Consider the following 20,529-nt stretch of genomic DNA (forward strand, 5'->3'; position numbering starts at 1 on the left):
CTATAGAAGACCTTACAGCTCACAATGCATGTCAGAGCAAATGAGAATTATGAGGTCAAAGGAACTGCCTGAAGAGCTCAGAGACAGAATTGTGGCAAGGCACAGATCTGGCCAAGGTTACAAAAAAATTTCTGCTGCACTTAAGGTTACCAAGAGCACAGTGGCCTCCATAATCCTTAAATGGAAGACGTTTGGGACGACCAGAACCCTTCCTAGAGCTGACCGTCCGGCCAAGCTGAGCTACCAGGGGGGAAGAGCCTTGGTGAGAGAGATAAAGAAGAACCCAAAGATCAGTTTGGCTGAGCTCCAGGGATGCAGTCAGGAGATGGGAGAAAGCTGTAGAAAGTCAACTATCACTGCAGCCCTTCACCAGTCAGGGCTTTATGGCAGATTGGCCTGTCGGAAGCCTCTCCTCGGTGCAAGACACATGACAGCCCGCATGGAGTTTGCTAAAAGACACCTGAAGGACTCTGAGATGGTGAGAAATAAGATTCTCTGGTCTGATGAGACCAAGATAGAACTTTTTGGCCTTAATTCTAAGCTGTATGTGTGGAGACAACCAGGCACTGCTCATCACTTGTCCAATACAGTCCCCACAGTGAAGCATGGCGGTGGCAGCATCATGCTGTAGGGGAGTTTTTCAGCTGCAGGGACAGGACGACTGGTTGCAATCGAGGGAAAGATGAATGCGGCCAAGTACAGGGATATCCTGGACAAAAACCTTCTCCAGAGTGCTAAGGACCTCAGACTGGGCTGAAGGTTTTCCTTCCAACAAGACAATGACCCTAAGCACACAGCTAAAATAACGAAGGAGTGGCTTCACAACAACTCTGTGACTGTTCTTGAATGGCCCAGCCAGAGCCCTGACTTAAACCCAATTGAGCATCTCTGGAGAGACCTAAAATGGCTGTCCACCAACGTTTACCATCCAACCTGACAGAACTGGAGAGGATCTGCAAGGAGGAATGGCAGAGGATCCCCAAATCCAGGTGTGAAAAACTTGTTGCATCTTTCCCAAGAAGACTCATGGCTGTATTAGCTCAAAAGGGGGCTTCTACTAAATACTGAGCAAAGGGTCTGAATACTTAGGACCATGTGATATTTCAGTTTTTCTTTTTTTTTGTCTGTCAATATGGAGTGCTGTGTGTACATTAATGAGGAAAACAAATAATTTAAATGATTTTAGCAAATGGCTGCAATATAACAAAGAGTGAAAAATTAAAGGGGGTCTGAATACTTTCCGTACCCACCACTGTAAGCCTAATTTAAAGTGTGACATAAAATTGTTGCACAAAATCATTGCACTTTTAGGCTTAGGATTTTTTATATACAGTATAGAGCTATTGTGACAATCGGAAAACAGAAAGCAAAATTATCTACTCATAAAGGCATAAACGCCATGATATTAGCCCACGGGGCTTTTTACTGTGCATATGCCCCTGCATGATATCCAAATTAATAAATTAATGTTTCCTTCCAGATAAATATTTATTGATGAATAATGACCCTAACAGTGAGAGTTGTAATGTCAAACGCAGTTGTCTTATAAACTGCACACTGAATGAGTCACAGAGAAGAGGTTTGCAAAAAGCATTTCACTGAGGCCCACCAACGTACAGACTTTATAACGTGTTATTAGAACACTTTGGTGCGAGTCATGTTCAAATGTGTTTAGCTAATAGCAGTAAACGGCAACAGACCAGATAACATGTTGGTTTGATTTTTATAGCGACTCTCCTTAAGTATACCTATGACTATCTCTTGAGTGAGATGTTTATTAAGTATGCTTAAGTACAATTTCATTGTCTGAAATCTGGGACTTTGAAATTTCAATCCAACAACACTGGATTTGATTCTTTGGTCACACACAAGTAGATATCTTTAATACAGTAAACGTGTGGAAAGCAATGTGGAACTGCAGTAAAATGTAATAGTCAGGTGTAAGTGGTCTGCTGTTAGCTTTGAGTTTAGTAAGGTGGTCCTTGGGTCAAAGCACTGGTATTTATGGAGTAGCACATTCTTTATACTGCAACGCTTGCTGGACCAGCAGAGCGCTTTTGGGGGTTTATGACACTGATATTGAGTTACCTCTAAATCTCACATCTATTCCGTGGGGCTTGATTGAGAATATAAACACACCCCTCATCCTATTTGAACCACGGACTAGAGAAATTTTCCAGTCTAAAGTCTTGGCATCCAATGTGATTCATTCAGTTAGTGCAGTAAACTGCCAGTTGACTAAGAACACTCACATTGACTTTGGAGTCAAGAACGACTAGAAGTGCTCTCTCCGAGGCTGTAAGTAATCCTTTTGTTGAGGTTTACACAGAAACCATGCACTACGCTGCCACTGTTTGGACCCAAGATAGAGGTAAAGTCACCAGCACTTGAAATGGAGTGAGCATTGAACGCAATGCAAACAAGCAACTTTCAGTTAACTTGGCAGAAAAGGGCTCACGTATACGATTATGGAGGGGATGTGCAATGATTGTGCATGCAAATTTTTCTAGATAAGATGATGACACCTTGGGTAAATGTCCAGACAGCAGCAGAAAAATATATTTTTTAAAAAACCTGAGGTAAATAGCTCTAGGACTAACTTTATATTATTATAAGAAATAACTAGGGCATTTGGGCCAAATATCACCATTCTAATAAAATTGTGATTGTATTAAGAAAGAACAAAAAAAAAAGAAAAAGAACATGAGTTTTGAATGTAGAAGAACAGCTATCAGCTTTACTTTGCATTCACTTTGGCCTTGTGTTACTTAAGATGTGCTGTAGGATATTTCATGATTTTACGATCTGTTTTTGTTTGTAACTTTATTATCGGTCATTCTAAATTTCTATATAGTTAACCTGTATTTTTGTAAGTCAGTATATGAACACTCAGACCTGTGGTGTTGAAGTAACAGTGTGGAATACCAGAGGCGTACAGCTCCCCATACCTGGGCACAGACAAGCATAGGGACACAAGTCCAAGACAACATGTTTATTTCTTTTACTTTTCTTCGCTCCCCACTACAGGGCGCAGTACCAAAGCACCAGCAGTAATGCTCAGTCTTCTTCTTCTCCTCTTTCTCCTTCTGTTTCTCTTTCTCTGCCATCTCCACTCCCTTCCCAGCAAGCTTTGTCCTCCACCTCCCGACTCTGGTTTTCGAATAGAGTGAGGCGGATCCTTTTATTCTTCACCTAGGATTGCTTCAGGTGGTTCATCAGGATTACCTGGAATCACTCCCAGGTGTGGTGGAAGTCCATTATAGGGCTGTGCAACCCCCCACAGAACCCAACAGGGCTGCACCAAACTCCATCTCCCAGCATGCCCTGTGGGAATCTGTGGTGCTACAGCCTCCCATGGGAGTTATTGCCTCAGCGATCCTCTCTTCCCCGGTCCTTCCATTCCAATGGCACCGTGGCCGCCCGTCTCAACAGGGAATTGAATATAGTGAAGTCCACCAGCATAATGATGAAGTTGAATATGAATTCTGAACACACAGGTACCGTGTACTGGGGGATTTTGAATAGGGGCTGTCATGGATGGCAAAGATAACTGGGTATGTGTTCAGATAAAAGAGAATGGAAAACACAGGCAGAGAACAAGCATTAGCGTCAAGAAACGTGTCTGTAAAAAATGGGGCGATACGTTGGTATTTTCCATTCTGGAAAGTGTGTATCTGAGTGCTTCATTGTGTATAATGTAAAGAATGGCGTAGATTGAGGTTGGCTTTGTGTCCACTTAGTTAGGGTTTAGGAGTGTCAGACTCATGTGTGCATGGACCGTGGAAAGCATCCACCGGGGCATGATGGGTAGGTAGGGTTTGGGGACTTGGGATATGCATGGCATCTCATGTTATTTTAAGAATGGATATGGAATCTATATGCTTCCGTTAGGTCAGATTATCTCAGGTTACAATGTGAGCTACCACAGCTATGCTGATGACACACAGCTGTACTTATCAATAGCACCTGATGACCCTGATTCTCTTGATTCACTAAGACAATGTCTTACTGGTATTTCTGAATGGATGAATAGTAATTTTCTCAAACTAAATAAAGAGAAAACTGAAATTTTAGTAATTGGTAGTAATGGATTCAATGAGGTTATCAGAAATAAACTTGATGCATTAGGATTAAAAGTTAAGACGGAAGTAAAAAACTTAAGGGTAACTGTTGACTGTAATCTGAATTTTAAATCGCATATTCATCAGACCACTAGGACAGCATTTTTTCACTTAAGAAACATAGCAAAAGTTAGACCTCTTATATCATTGAAAGATGCTGAGAAATGAGTTCACGCTTTTGTTTTCAGTCGACTAGATTACTGTAACGCACTCCTCTCAGGACTACCCAAGAAAGACATAAATCACTTGCAACGAGTGCAGAATTCAGCTGCTAGAATCCTAACTGGGAAAAGAAAATCCAAACACATTTCTCCAGTTTTGATGTTACTACACTGGTTGCCTGTGTCATTCAGGATTGACTTTAAAATACTGCTTATGGTTTATAAAGCCTTAAATAATCTCGCTCCATCTTATATATCGGAATGCCTGACACGTTATATTCCAAATTGTAACCTTAGATCTTCAAATGAGTGTCTCCTTATAATTCCAAAAGCTAAACTTAAAAGAAGTGGTGGTGCCTTCTGCTGCTATGCACCTAAAATCTGGAATAGCCTGCCAATAGGAATTCGCCAGGCAAATACAGTGGAGCACTTTAAAACACAGCTGAAAACACATTACTTTAACATGGCCTTTTATAACTTCACTTTAACTTAATACTGATACTCTGTATGTTCAATTCTTCATAATAACTATTCATGGTGGCTCTAAAATCCGTACTGACCCCTACTCTCTCTTCTGTTTCTTTTTCCGGTTTCTTTGTGGTGGCGGCTGCGCCACCACCTACTCAAAGCATCATGATGCTCCAACAATGATGGACTGAAAGCCAGAAGTCTACGTGACCATCATCATCAGGTCCTTCCATGAAAATATGATGATTTATGTTAGGTAGAATGCCCAGAGGGGACTGGGCGGTCTCTTGGTCTGGAACCCCTACAGATTTTATTTTTTTCTCCAGCCTTTGGAGTTTTTTTTGTTTTTTCTGTCCACCCTGGCCATCGGACCTTACTCTAATTCTATGTTAATTAATGTTGACTTATGTTTATCTTTTATTGTGTCTTCTATTTCTCTATTCATTTTGTAAAGCACTTTGAGCTACATTTTTTTGTATGAATATGTGCTATATAAATAAATGTTGATTGATTGATTGATAAGAGCAGACATTGTTATTTGTATCAGAATTTGATACTCAGACTTGTGCTGCATTCATAAAAGCCATCAACCCAATGAACAACAACAACATTTATTTCTATCACACATTTTCATACAAATGATCTAGCTCAAAGTACTGTACATGATGAAGAAAGAGAAAAAAGACACAATATATTAAAAAAATAAAATTGTGCAATACTAATTAAGATTAATAAAAGTAAGGTACGATGGCCAGGGAGGACAGAAAAAAACAAAAAACAAACTCCAGACGGCTGGAGAAAAAAAAAACAACAAAATCTGCAGGGGTTCCAAGGCCACGAGGCCATCCAGCCCCCTCTAGGCATTCTGCTTAACATAAATGACCTCAGTCAGTCCTCATTGTATTCAGGGTTGACATGGAAGAACTTGATGATGATGGTCATGTGGACCTCTGGCCTTTAATCCATCAATGTAGGGACATCACGGTGCTTTGATCAGGTGGTGGTGGCACAGATCGGCACCACAGAAAACCGGAAAAAGAACAGCAGAGGCAGTAGTACGGATTGTGGAGCCACCATGAATGATATTGATAATTAAATGCATATACAGAGTATTAGGATTAAACTAAATGAAGCTATGAGAAAGCCATGTTAAAGTAATGTGTTTTCAGCGTTTTTTTAAACTGTTCCACTGTATTAGCCTGGTGAATTCCTATTGGCAGGCTATTTCAAATTTTGAGTGAATAGCAGCAGAAGGCCACTTTGCCACTTCTTTTAAGTTTAGCTCTTGGAATTCTAAGCAGACACTCATTTGAAGATCTAAGGTTACGATTTGGAGTGTAAGGTGTCAGACACTCCAATATATAAAATGGAGTGAGATTATTTAAGGCTTTGTAAACCATAGCCAGTATTTTAAAGTCAATTCTAAATGACACAGGTAACCAGTCTAGTGACATCAAAACTGGAGAGATGAGCTCGGATTTTCTTTTCCTAGTTACGATTCTAGCAGCTCCATTCTGCACTCGTTGCAATCAATTTATGTCTTTTTTGGGTGGTCCTGAGAGGAGTGCGTTACAGTAATCTAGCCGACTGAAAACGAAAGCGTGAAGTGGAATACAATGAAGAAGTCCTATTATTGCTTTTCTCCATTTCAAAACCCCAAACCAAAACTGCATTAATATGCATATTGAGTACTGTATAGATAACTGCTGAAGAGGAGAGTGTAGCGAGGCGATTCTTTGAAAGTAATAATGGTGGGCAGCTTGTTCTTCCAGCGACTCCATGGTTGATTCTTGCTCAGCAATGCCACAGTTGTTTAAATTTGATTGCCCTTCATACGACTCTGTGGATTTCCTCTTTGATTGTGGTTATGTACTTCTGTCTCGTGAAGACAGCCTGTGTGTGTGCGTGCATGTGCGTGAGTGTGCAGACATGTTGATATGTGTGAAATCTCCAAGGATGTACAGAAAACTGCCTCTTTACCAAAAACAAAAAAATCAACAGGAAATGTCTGTGATTTACAATTATGTCGGCTCAAAGCTCTAGTGTGCTACACTGGATGTGTCGCATTTTAGAAAGTTGCTCAGAGATATCAAAGCCCACAGATGTACAATGGTAAAGTTAATGTAGACACTTCTCTGTGCCTGATGGAATTTCTGATTGGAGTCTGGTTAAGTTTCTATGTGCAGAATTTGATAAAGAAGTTGATAGTCGTTCAGGATGGGGTTGACAATTTCAACATTCAACTTCTTTTTTTTTTTTTTTCTACTTCCTTAAACAATGCTTCTGGCATCAGCATTTTGGACTGGACATTTACCGACTTTTTGATCTTATGACTCAAGTTCAAAGCATTCAAATGCTAAAATGTTTTAACCCAATCCAAAAAGAAAGTCTTTCTGTATGTTAGGTCAGCATAATTTGAGCAAAAAGGGTGTTGTCTACTACCTAGCCAAGCCAGAGCGTAGCAGAACCTTCCCTCATCACTACCACATTGTGCTGTGATTCCTGAGTTTAAAATTATGACTTAAGCGTGGAAGGTGAGACAGCAACACAATCTGGTTTGGAGGCAGCATGCCCTGCATTTGTAGAAATAAGATGTGTTCCTTGTAAAAGTGTTATGTCTGCATTATTATATTATATACGATCTTTATCACACTCAATCTTTTCTGAGGTGTAGACGATGACCTCACATTCCGTGAGAAAATATTAAGATTGGCCATTGTAGCAGAGAAAGAAGAATACAGAAAACACGGAAGAATAAAGGTTTAGTGGGAACCCCTGTAATAGCAGAGAAGTGTAGGGCAGTGTGACGGCAGCAAGGCAGATCATTAACCACATTTGAATAACCCACCCACATAAACCCTAAACATGTGGAAGAAAAGAATTTGAATACAGACACCCCACGGCCACTGGAATACCCCAATTTAAGCAATAAAACAGAGGCTGGAGAAAACGTCAATCGTTATTCTTTATCTAAATCTTGCAAGAGGCAACAGCATATCTTATTAGCAAATGTTACAAAGGAAAGGGGCCTCATCTGCACTAGATGTATACAATTCATTGATTAGGTCAACACTCATAAAAGGAATTCATTACATAATCAGAAAACTTTTAACATGATTGGTTACACCCAGTTGCTAGTGGGATTTGGCAAATGTTGATACCTTAAATGACCACAATTTGATTGATAGGCCCACAGTAACCAGTTAACGATAACTTTGGGCATGAGGTAATAGTTCTGTTAGCTTAGGATGTACATCATTTTTTTAATGTATTATTTTATTCTTATTTCAGGAGAGGTGTGTGAGTTTCTCCACGTATGTCCGGTTTTCCAAAAAAGTAAAAGAACGATGGCCTAATTTTGTATGATCCAGCTTGGTACAAAACAGGAAACAGTATTGTAAAGAAAGGCTATGCCATAAATATAGCACTTCTCTTAAGGGGTTATACAGTATAAAGAACAAGAAATACATTTATCATAATGAATAATAAAATAACAGCATCAGCTTTTAAGCGTAAGCTCAGAAGGATATGAGACTCGGGCACATGCTAGGTGAACATTGGACCAGGATTCACATTCAGCTCTTACACAGATCAGCAACGACACCTGAATTACACACCCACTGAAACCCAGTAACCAGTTATTGATAACTTTGGGCCTGTGGTAGACCCATTGAAAGTGTGGGACAAACAAATCCACATCACCATAAAGCCACCGCTCCACCTGAAGAGAATTCAGAAAATAACTCCAAGATAAAAATATTTAAACATGCAAGAGTGAAAAAATAAGAAGTAACACTGCAGGGTATTTAGCAAATTGAACTTTGCTGCAGTAGTGCTATTAAACAAACCGTCAGGTCAGCCGAGCTCTGGTGAAGAGAAAGTACTCTTGGGATCAGTGAAGTGACGGTGCGAGCCAGCGTGTGTTATGTGAAATCCGCCCAGGTATATCCATGTCTTGTCATTCAGGCCAACCCTTTAAAACAGATTTAGAAAGTTTGCTTTACTCGACCTTCAGGGAATTAAAGTTGGCTCTTAAATTCAAAAACTCTTGTAAATAACTACTTTCAATTATGTTTAGAGTATGCCATTTTGTTCTTCCACAAAGTTTTTGAGCTCATTAATTATCAAAGACACTTTTGAGATGCTGTCATGCCTGGTCTTGAGGGTTTTCTTTGTTGGGTTCAGGGTCAGTAAATTGGGGAAAGTTGTTAGACCCAAGACAGGGTATCATTATGGGCAGTTATGTAGATAGATTCTTTAGTTAGTTAATATAGGTACAGACACAAAAAAAATTAAATGGTAGATGCTGAATATCAAGGGGTGAGTGACAGAGAGCAGCTAGTGTGGCCATTCCACAGCAAGCCTCACGTGGACTTCCATTTGTCACAAAACTAACCAACCCTGTTGTCCCTTGCCATTCCCATTCCAAAGGGGATTCAAATAACTGTACTAATCCTGAGTTTTCTCATCTTGTAATGTTTCTTCGTGACCCCCTGCAGTTCATATAGTCCTGTGCATTAATACATCACTTTGTTCATCCCTCTGGTTTTCTTTAGAGGTTTAAATAAGCTGTTGTGATATACATTTTTGAGTTAAGTGGCTTTTGACTAAGTGTGGGAAAATGTCCGGACTAATTGTGATTATCAAAAGTGTATTTCAAATGTTGGCTTGGCATTTTGTTTTAGAAATGAAACTCTCTTCAGTATTGTAATAAGTGAAGATTTTCACTTTTTACATCTGTTAATTAAATATAATAGCATATAACTTTGAAAAAAATGTAACGGCATGGTTATAAGACTATGATGCAGTTGTGTAATGTAGTTCACAAAATGACACCAACAATCTTCTCAGTTGGACCTATGGCTCATGATTAATGTATTCTACTGTGTCAACTTCATTGTGCTCATATGGTGAGTAGTTGTAATAGCTAAGGCACAATTATCAAGTTAAGTGCAAATTAACTTAACATTCAAATAATGAACAGTCTTTTATAAACATAAGTAATGTATATTTATTTCATGTTTGATTTAATGTGAACCATAATGTAGTGGAGTGAAACTAAACTGCTGCTATTTGTTGTTTTTCTTTTCTGTTTTCCTTTTAACCTTCATACAGGAGACAAACGTCACTGCTGTTCTGAATGTGGCAAGCTATTTTGCCACAAGAGCTCCCTTCAGAGCCACAAAAGAATTCACACAGGAGAGAAACCATATTGCTGTAATGAATGTGGCAAATGGTTTCGTTGCAGGAGTCACCTTCAGCGCCACAAAAGAATTCACACCGGAGAAAAACCTTATTCCTGTTTGGAATGTGGTGCACGATTCACCTGTAACACCAGTCTTCAGAGCCACAAAAGAATTCACACTGGAGAAAAGCCATATTGCTGCTTGGAGTGTGGCAAAAGATTCTGTAACATGGGTACTCTGCAGAAACACACAAGATTTCACACGGGAGAGAAACTATTTAGCTGTTTAGAATGTGGCCGGCAATTCTATGATGAGAGAAGTCTTCAGAGTCACAAAAGAATCCACACTGGTGAGAAGCCATATTGCTGTTCCGAATGTGGGAAACGATTCTATGACAAGAAAAGTCTTCAGAGTCACAAAAGAATTCACACTGGAGAGAAGCTGTATTGCTGTTCTGAGTGTGGCAAACAATTCTCAAATATCAGCAGTCTTAAGACCCACACTGCAATTCACACTGGAAAGAAACCATATTGCTGTTTAGAATGTGGAAAACAATTCTATAACAAAAGCTCTCTTCAGAACCACACTAGAGTTCATACTGGAGAAAATCCATTTTGCTGTTTGGAATGTGGAAAACATTTCCGTACCAAGAGTAATCTTCAGGGCCACACTAGACTTCACACTGGAGAAAAGCCTTTTTGCTGTATAGAATGTGGCAAAAAATTCCATAGCAGGAATAAACTTCAGAGCCACACTAGAGTTCACAGTAGAGAGAAAGAATCCCTAAGGAGTACATTAGAGAGGGCAAGAAGCAAAAGGAAGAAAGGAGAAAAGAGAGTGAAAGAAGTCAAAAAGTCACCTTCCTAACTCCTCAAGTCTTGATGAGTACCTTCATGTGGTGAGCTTTGTTGTACAAGATCTACACCAAACCTCATCAAGGCAAAACTGCTATGTTAGTATGAAAATGACCCAAAAAAGTAACTCGTACTGGCTGCATGTCTCCCAGGATATAAAGGTGCCCAACTCCTGCCTCTGCACTAGGGTAGGTAATGGTGCTAGCAATAGTGCAAAATCTTCAGAAGAAGAAGAGATGACTTTCAATGTGGAGTCAGTCCAGATGGACAGTGTTGCTGGCCCCAAAACAGTGGAACAGACCAGACCACAAAAAGGTAGCCTGAGCAAGAAATTAAGAGGACTAGACACAGTTCAGTGGTCACTTAGATAAAGAGATTGTGTACTGTTACTTTTGTGCAACAAATTCCAGATTTCCAACTAAAGGATATGCCAAGAGGGCTCAAACAAAACTGGAACAGACATAGCAGCACTTGCATCTGTGCAGAGGAGAGCAACCAAGTGCATGCCAGGACTTAAGGACATGTCCTACTGTGGCAGACTTAGAAAATTAAACCTCTTGGGACCTAATCCAGGTATTCCAAATCCTCAAAGGCAATGATAAAGTAGATCCAGCAACATTCTTTTGGTTTAATGATGAATTATGTACTGAAGGACACCAGTGTAAGTTAAGGAGACATGCATTTAGGACTGAAGCCAGGAAGCTCTTCTTTACACACAGAGTTGTGGGATTCTGTAACAAAGTATCGAAACATGGAGTTGAAGCAGAAATCTTGAGAACCTTGAAGAAGAATCTGTATAAAATATGGGGGCAGCTTAGCTATTAGCTAAACAAACTGGCATAATGAACTGAATGGTCTCTCATTTGTCAAATGTCTTAATGTTCTTATGGAATCCTGGAAAGTAGTAGTATCGATTTTTCAAACTAAATCAGATAACTGATGTAAACCTAAGATTGCTAATCAGAATAATTAAAGGAACTGAGTAAATAAGCCAAGTGAAATCAGAACACTTACAAAGAGCAGCAAAAAAGTTGATGTACTACAGGAAGAATGGCAAGACCCGAGAGTATGAGAATAGAACAGGCAAAGACCTGGGATGAAGAGAAGAGGAGAGATCTTGTACGGTGTGGCATCTATGCAAACATAAAAACCTCAACCACCAAACTCAGTAAAATAATAAATAAATCAATAAAAAAAGATATGTTTGAAAACAAATTAAGAAGTATGAATGGACACACTCTGAGAATGCTCATTACTCAAAAATGGAATGCATTGAAAATTAACCGATTCTCAAACAAAGGTATGTTAATAATAAACTGAGATGTTTTAAAGGAATTAATAATGGAAGGGATTGAGCTACAAAAGACTGAAAGTTACAATGAGAACATTTGTGCCACTGAATACTGCCCAAGAGAAGTTGACTCCAAATATTCAGAATACAGGAGCAGCCAAACAATAGAAAAACTCATAAAAATACCATAAAAAAACTCAACAAAATTCAAAAAAGAATACGACTTCTAAAGGGCATAACCTGAAAGAAACCAGCAGTCTGGCATAAACAAATTAAGGAAAGGAAGGAAAAACTCCTGGACCCTGTTCATATGGACAAACGCACAAAAATCTGTAGAGGAGAGAAGTTACCAAGAATACCATTAAACAATCGAGTCTGCAGTATTATAGCCACCTTGTGTCTTTTACCCAATTAGATTATGATATGTAAGCATTAATCAGCACTGTTATGTAAATTCAGTTATCAATAAGTATGAGCTTCTTCTTTCATTCTGCGATCATTCTGACCAGGCTTTTGATGAATGCTCCCTCTAAGGCTTTTTGCCGTGGAGTAATCAAAAGATACGACAAACAGCTTTTCTCCTGCCTGATTTGTAATGGATCTTATACAATGACCGGACAAAGTCCATATTGAAAACTACATATTCAACTATCCAAAGGCTGCTTTGTTGACTGAGTTTATTTCAAAGAAGCATCCTCTCACATCTTTTAGGGGGCCGCAGCCAGACAAGGAGTGCTCAATCTAAAGTCTCTCGGCCATGCTAGTGGCAATCAGACAGAGACATTGATTTAAGCGTTCATTTGAAATGTAGTTAATCTGCTTGATAACAACAGCAACAACTATGAACAATACAAAGAACAGGTTATTGCAGTCTTCATTCAGCCCCAGATGACAATTCTCAGATGGCTTCTTTTCTTTAGTTGCAAATTATACAAATTGATAAAGAGTTCTTGCTGGAGACAAGGCTGTTTGGAAAGTGTCCAGCATCTAAACGAGAGCTCTGTGGAGGGTCAGTTTTCTGATTTTACAAAGCAACAGAGATATCCTTGCTGGTGTCCATTTCTGCAACTGAGCTGAGCTCTTTACTGAAAGAGAAGAAAACACAGCAACTGAACTGCGAGAAAGCTCCATTTTTACAACTGAAATGAGCAAACTCTAAAAAGGACGGTGACCTCCCCCTTCCTGTATCATCACATACAAAAAGCACCAGGCTTATCGCTGTTAGCAGACATGCCATGATATTTTTCCAGAGTGTCCAAACGCATTAAAAAGGTTTCTCAATCATTATCACTAACTCAAGGTTATTTTCTGAATGAGAATTAAAAACTGCAGTTTCTAACTAAGTTTTTGAAACGTTTTTGCTTAAAGTATCCCCTGTACAGAAACTTTATGGCCTTTCTAAATGTACAGAAAGAATTTATTCCAAGAGCAGTTTTGACGTCTACATGACAAATCCCACAAAAGGGAAGCCCATCCTGTAGGTGTTAATGTGCTAAACGTTTGTGCAACAATTACCAGTTTTAAAGTCCACTGAGAAATACGTACTTGTGAGAATAATTTGGGATCTAAGCAGACAAACCTGATGAACAAGAGCAAACATGGAATGAACAGAAAGTGGTATCTGCTGTCGTGCAATGTTAGACCGGCACTGCAGCGGAGGTAAGGGATGGTTAAAAATAACAAGGAAATCATAAGAAAGGTGCATAAATCCACAAGAGAAGAACTTCTCTGGTATAAAAGTAGGAATAATAAAAAAATAAACATTACAAACATGGGCCGAAAATAGATAATAGAAGGTTAGGGAGCCAAGTAAACAGTTACAAAGGCAGAAGGAGCACCACCAACACAGGACAAGGTGGCCCAGGAAATGACGGAAAACCAGACAAATAGAGAGAAGCACCAGGAGTTGTTGTTAAACAATGCTATATGTAAATTTAAATTTAGGGCAAATAAGTCAGTAACTGAAATAAAGTAAAGCACAGGACTTAAAAAGAAGAGTTTCATTAGCCCAAGGGTCCTCAGTCATGGTCCTGGGGCCTCATATATAACGCCGTGTGTAGAATTCACACTATAACATGGCGTAAGCACAAAAGCGGAAATGTGCTTATGCACAAAAGAATCCAGATGCATAAATCTGTGCGAACGACAACTTCCGCTTCATAAATCCCGGTCAGCATGAAAAGTAACATATGTGCACGTGCCTGCTGTCCCGCTCCAACTCCTCCCAGAATTATGCCTGTTTGAATATGCAAATCAATATAAATAGCCCTTAAGCTCAGCCCTCTGTGAAAAAACAATGGGAAAAGCATGGGGGAAAATAGAAGAATTTCAGCAAATACCAAGTGGAGAAAAGGAAAAACTTACTATTTGTTGGTTTAAACAGTGGTATAAACAACAAAAGGAAGTTGTAACCGCAGAGTGGCAGAGAAACTCGATAGTTCAAGTTCAGAAAGTCGCAGAGCGCCCGAAATAAAAAAAAAAGTTGCCAGATATCAAAGTCCGTTTGAAAAGGCAAGTTGTAGCCCACTGTTTGAGTGTCATATGAATGCTTATTAGGGTACAGAGAAAAAAATAGGCACACAGTGGGGAAAAAGCATGAAATGTCAACTTTAATCTCGAAATTTCCACTTTAATCACGTGGTTTATTTTGTCATTAAAGTAGAACATCATAAACTTCATCTTTAAATCATTTAATTTACTAGTTTTTCCAAATCCCATCGTAACTAAAGCAGCACGTTAAATGCTTTGTTTTGTATTTGATCTTCTATGTGTGTGCTCTGTGCGTAAATCACTACGTGCTTCTTAAACGGGCTTTCTCTTCCTCCGCAAGGACACAGAATCCATTACATTCATGATTTTACAGCTGTCTGAATAATTAAAATGCTGAGATTTATATGTGAGATAATTTTCATGATGATAGGAGTAAAAGCTTGTTATTAAACATGGGAACACGGTGGCACAGTGATAGTGACAAACCGGCACCCTGTCCAGAGATTGTTCATGCCTCATGCAAGATGCTTGCTGCACCGTGCGTGACCTTCGATGAAATCATTTATTGCAGCAGTCCTGTCTCTTTCAAACATACTAACCCCCAATTCATGTCCTTCCTTTTCTTTCTCCAAATACCCAGTCACCATACAGTCAGCGCTGTAATAGACGTTAAGCCATCTGTAAGCTTAGAATGCCGATTCTTCAAAACTTTAAAGGAACATTGAAACATCTTTGTGGTACGTGTTTAATTATTCTATCCATCTATCCTTCCAGTGTCGCACCAGTCCCAGCAAGAATACAGTGCAAGGCAGGAACAATCCGTGAACAGGGCGCCAGCTCCTTGCTAGCGCAGTGACACCGTGTCCTCACATATTTAATTATTAACAATATAAATTATTTAAATGAAGTTAGTTTTATCTGTATAATGTAATAAACATATTTTGCTGCATTTCATCTTAAAAATTATATCGTCATCTTATGTAAATAGCCAGTGTCCTAATTAGACCTCAGTCCTTGCTGATAATGAAATTTGGCGTTTAACTCTATGACTTGTTAGCACTTTCATTCATCAAAGACAAATTTAATTACATTGTTGATCGGAGGTCCTCAATTACAGTTCTGGAGGGCCACAGTGGCTGCAGGTTTCCATTTTTAATTATAGCAAAAACATTTTTCATGCTTAATTTTAGTTAACTTGCCTGTTACAATTCAGAACCCCTAATTGCCGATTTAAGTTTTAGCAGCTGTATTTAAAATGTTAATTGTTGCCTGTGTTGTTAATTAGATATTAGCATGTGATGTTTTTCAATAAATTGGCTAAATAACTAACTACTCACACTCACTTCAAAAATGATAATGGTCGCTAGGAGACTGAAGGGTGACCTGCACTTTAACTTGAGCCCCATCTGCAATTTGGCTTCACCCCTTTTAAGTTTCTCTTTCTCTTTCTTTGTCTTCCTCTTTTTGATCGGAGGAGATGCCATTTCTTTTCACATACGACACGTCTCAGTATTTCCAGTTCAACGATGATAGATTGTAATGGAGGAGGCATTGGCAGATGACTTTATTATTCTACTAGCTATCCCCAGTGGCTTCGCCCACGTATTAGTGAAACAGGACAGTGAGGAGGGCCTGGCCCAGGTCCCTACTCCTGACGTCACTCTTTCCCCTCCTCTCGGCCTGCAGTCTGTCTCGGATTAACGCGAATGCAAGAGAACTATGATTCTTAGCGTGATGAGAGAAGTCGCAACATCAACTGGAATGTTCAAGCAAATTCTAGGAAAAAAAGGGATCTAAATCTGTTAAGTAGTTCTCACATTCGCTATCTAAACAGAGTTACGGTTACGCCCCAAGGCAGATGCGTGAGTGAGGAGGTCCCCACAGCCTGATGAGATTTGCGCTAATAAATCGGTACTGCAAGCGAACTATGGTACTTGGCGCGATGAGAAAGTCACAAAATCAACCGGAATGTTCAAGCAAATTACAGTATAGGAAAAAAAATTGAAATCCGTTAAGTAGTTCTCTCTTTTGCTAGCTTAGCGGAGATAAGATACGCCCTAAAGGCAGACGTGTCAGTAAGGAAGTTCCCACCGACCCCCAAGTCCGATGAGCCTCTCTCAGATTTGCACTAATAAAATCGGTACCACAAGCAAACTGAGATGCTTAGCACAATGAGAAAGTCGCGAAATCAACAGAATGTTCAAGCAAATTATAGAAAAAAACCTGAACTTAATCCATTAAGTAGTTCTCTCGTGAAAAGCAGACAGACATACAAATGGGTCTAAAAATACTATAAGAAATTTCACGTTTGGATCATAAGATTTTTTAAATCATTTCTTAGCGAGCACCTATGGACCAAGGGTAACCTCCATTCCAAATTTCAAGTCCCAAATCCTCATGGTTCGGGAGATTTCATGATGAGTGAGTCAGTGGTATTTGGCTTTTATATATATATATATATATATATATATATATATATATATATATATATATATATATATATAGATTGCAATATGCAAGATTTTGAGACAACTCAGGCCCCTTCTTCGAGCAAGATGTGGTTAGGGTTATCTTGCCTGAAGAAGGGGCCTGAGTTGCCTCGAAAGCTTGCATATTGTTATCTTTTTATTAGCCAATAAAAGGTGTTATTTTGTTGGACTTTTCACTACATTCATAATGGCTAACCCGGTACAACATCTAGTACTACATATTGTCACAAAAGCCACAAAGAGCCATAGCAAGGTTTGGGGCAGCCACCCATATATTTAGTTTCCTGGTTGCAAATCGTTGTTTAAATGATAGCACAGCTGTGCACAAAACCAAGTCCAAAACAGAACTGAGGAAAGGGGAAAAGGTGGAGGCTTTTAAAGGGGAAGACAGGAAGTGAGATCAAAGGGGTTGGGCTCATGAAGGTCTTCAGCTATAGGTTCGAGCCTGGACGTGACATCACAGGGGCTGGAGCGAGCAAGGTCTCCTTCCATTGGCTCGGTCCCAGAAGTGACGTCAAGAGGGCCAGGTGGAATCTCCCGTGAATGGTCTGCAGGAAAGGGAGAAAAAGAGTCCGTGCACTCTGCCACATCCCGCTATGACTCGGAACTGTCCTTACTCAAGCCCTTTAGCTGTCTCCCATGCGCATGTTTGTGACAATATATATAGATTGAAATGTAGAAACTATTGGATGTATCAGAAAGAATATGTTGTGAAAGTCTCAAAAACTGCCCGCAACCTTAACAGTCTGTATATTAAAAAATGTACATACTGATTTGTGAAAAAATACATAAATAAATGAAAATGCAAGTTTTAGCAAAAACTGTGTTTTTATTAAATTACTAGAAAAACACTGAAACATAAATAAGTATAACCAGTTGTAGCAGAATACATGAAGTTATTATTATTTGGTTATTGAATGCAATATCACCTTTTTAAAACTGGAGAGTAATTTCACTTCATTAGAGTGAATTGCAGATAAATGTAAATTCCGGGCCCATCTACACCCACATCTGAAAAGGGACACCTGAAATCTTCATTTAGCGTAATTGTCCTGGATTTGAGGATGTGGGAAGAACAGCAGAGCACAAGAAGTGAAATTGATGTGAACAGAGAAGATGTGCAAACATCACATGGCCAATGACTAGCACAGATGCTAGAATCATGAAGAAGGAGAAGTCCCAATGTTCCATAAACCTGTGCCCCTCTATCTTACACCAAGATTTGAGGCAAATGTTAAGCCTTCTGATTTTGTCAATCACATCTTGATCAACCCTCTCAGGTCAGACCCATTTCCTTTCCCATCAATCCTTTAAATAGTCCTTGACCCAGAAGGGCTTCTGTCCTTCTGACCATATGACTGACTGACACTTATGGGTCTAATGAAGAACTGACATTTTCTTCAGCCTGGAAGTACTTTGGGGCTTCCGTTCTCATGTCTACCTCGTACTTCCAGGCTATAAGGAAAGGATAAGTACCCAGGTCCTTCGACGCCACCCAACAGGGCTGAAGCTGAACTCCAAGTCCCAGTATGCCCTGCAGGAATCCGGGGCACCGCTAAACTCCAGGAGAGCTGCCATCTAGCGTTTTGGGGGAGGCAGTGTCAGCAAGTAGCTGTCTTCCCCCATCCTTCCATTCCAGGGGTGTCCCGGCCGGATTGAGCTGCCAGCTGTCCATCACACCACATATTCATTGTCTCTCCTATCCTATTCTTGCACTTTCTTAGATATGTCTACAACTTTAGTTGTACCTGTGATTGTCTCGTATCTTATTCTGTCCTTCTTTGGAATTCCACCCTTCCATCTCCATAGTCTCATTTCTGTCACATCCAACTTCTTTTCCTGCTCTCCCTGTACTGCCCATGTCTCATCTTCATACATCATTGCTGGTCTTACTGTTGTCCTGAAAACTTGAAATTTACCTGAATTCTTCAATCACTCAATATACCTGATACTTTCTTCCAATTGTTCCATACAAACTGCACTCTCTGGTTATCTCTGTATCTAATTTTCTGTCTTGGGCTACCACTGATACGCCATATTTAAATGTATCCACTCTTTTGAGTTGCTCTCTCTACACACTAACTTCTGAATCCAGATTATAATTAATCCTTAAATATTTGGTCTTCTTCCTATTTATCTTCAACCCTCTATCTTCCCTATTCTTCCAACTTCCTCTCTGCTTCCTCCTTTCTGGTACTACGCAACCTAATGTCATTAGCAAAAATACTTACTCCAGGGAGATTAGTCTTTTAACCCATGACTCTGCACACCCATAACCAGATCAAAGAGGTAAGGACTTCAAGAAGATCCCTGGTGCTGACCTCTTCTAACTGGGATTTTGTCTGATACCCCAACACTGCTTGTAATGAGTCCTCACTCCCTCATACACATCCTGGACAATCCTCACATACTTCTCTGGGCCTCCTCTCTCTCTCTCATTTACCTCCAGACCTTTTGACATGACACTCAATCGTAAGCCTTCTCCAAATCAGTGAACATCATTTGCAATCCTTTCTGTTTTTCTCAATGCTTCTCTATAAGTTGTCTCAATGCAAAGACTGCATTAGATGTTCCTCTCCCTGGCACAAAACCAAACTGCTCCTCCCCTATGGGGGGTCTCTTCGCTAAACCTTCTCTCTATAACACTTTCCCAAATTTTCATTGTGTGTGACGTCCGTTTTATCCCACTATAGTTTCCATAATCCTGAATATCAGCCTTCTTATAAAGGGTGAACAATTGTACTGTTCCTCCATTCCTCTAGTATTCTCTCCTGTTCATAGATCTTCTGCCTTTGATCCTGCAACACATCTGTTCACTTTTCTTCTGAACTCCACTTCCACTGGTATTTCATCTGCTCCCTATGCCTTTCCATTCATCATTATTTTCTGTACCTTCTTTACTCTTCCCTCTTTATTCTGGTACAAACCTCCACCTGGGACTCCATCCCCAAATACCCACCATCCATGTCTTCTCTCTATCATCTCTCTAATTTTTCTCATATGCCCATTTATATCACCACCAACAATCACCTTCTGTCCCTCTTGTACTATTCTATGCTCTTCATCCATTCGTGCCCACAAAGTCTTTTTCTCCTCTTCCTCACAATCCATTTGAAAAGCACATGCACAAATGAAATTAAGTACAGTCTCACTAAGACCCAGCTTGGCATTCATCACCCTAGCACTCCTCCTATTCACACTGATAAGATTATCATGAAGTTCTTTAGGTACTTCTATACCTGCACCATTTCTCCCTGCTCATTTGCTCCACTGCACAACAATTTAAACCCAATTTTCTTACCTTATTCTCCTTCCATTTCTGTTTCCTGACACATAGCGGCACTCCCACGTTCCTCCTTTCCAACTTATCTGATGAGTCTGTTCCTCTCCCAGCTATTGTCCCAACTGTCAATGCCCCCACTCTTTCCTTTAACTTTTGTTTCCCTTTTCTTCTCGTCTTCTTCTTGAC

General features: G+C 39.7%; 1 protein-coding gene across 1 annotated transcript in view; it reads left to right on the top strand.

Annotated features, from left to right (window-relative positions):
• Positions 1-20,529, top strand: part of LOC120534706 (zinc finger protein 420-like) — a 63,999-nt gene that overhangs the window by 9,705 nt on the left and 33,765 nt on the right. Inside the window, exon 3 of the mRNA XM_039762292.1 lies at positions 9,866-10,799. Within this exon, the coding sequence (XP_039618226.1) occupies positions 9,866-10,799 (934 nt within the window). The remainder of the gene's footprint in view (positions 1-9,865; positions 10,800-20,529) is intronic.

Source organism: Polypterus senegalus, chromosome 8 (assembly GCF_016835505.1).
Source record: "Polypterus senegalus isolate Bchr_013 chromosome 8, ASM1683550v1, whole genome shotgun sequence".
Lineage (NCBI taxonomy): Eukaryota > Metazoa > Chordata > Cladistia > Polypteriformes > Polypteridae > Polypterus > Polypterus senegalus.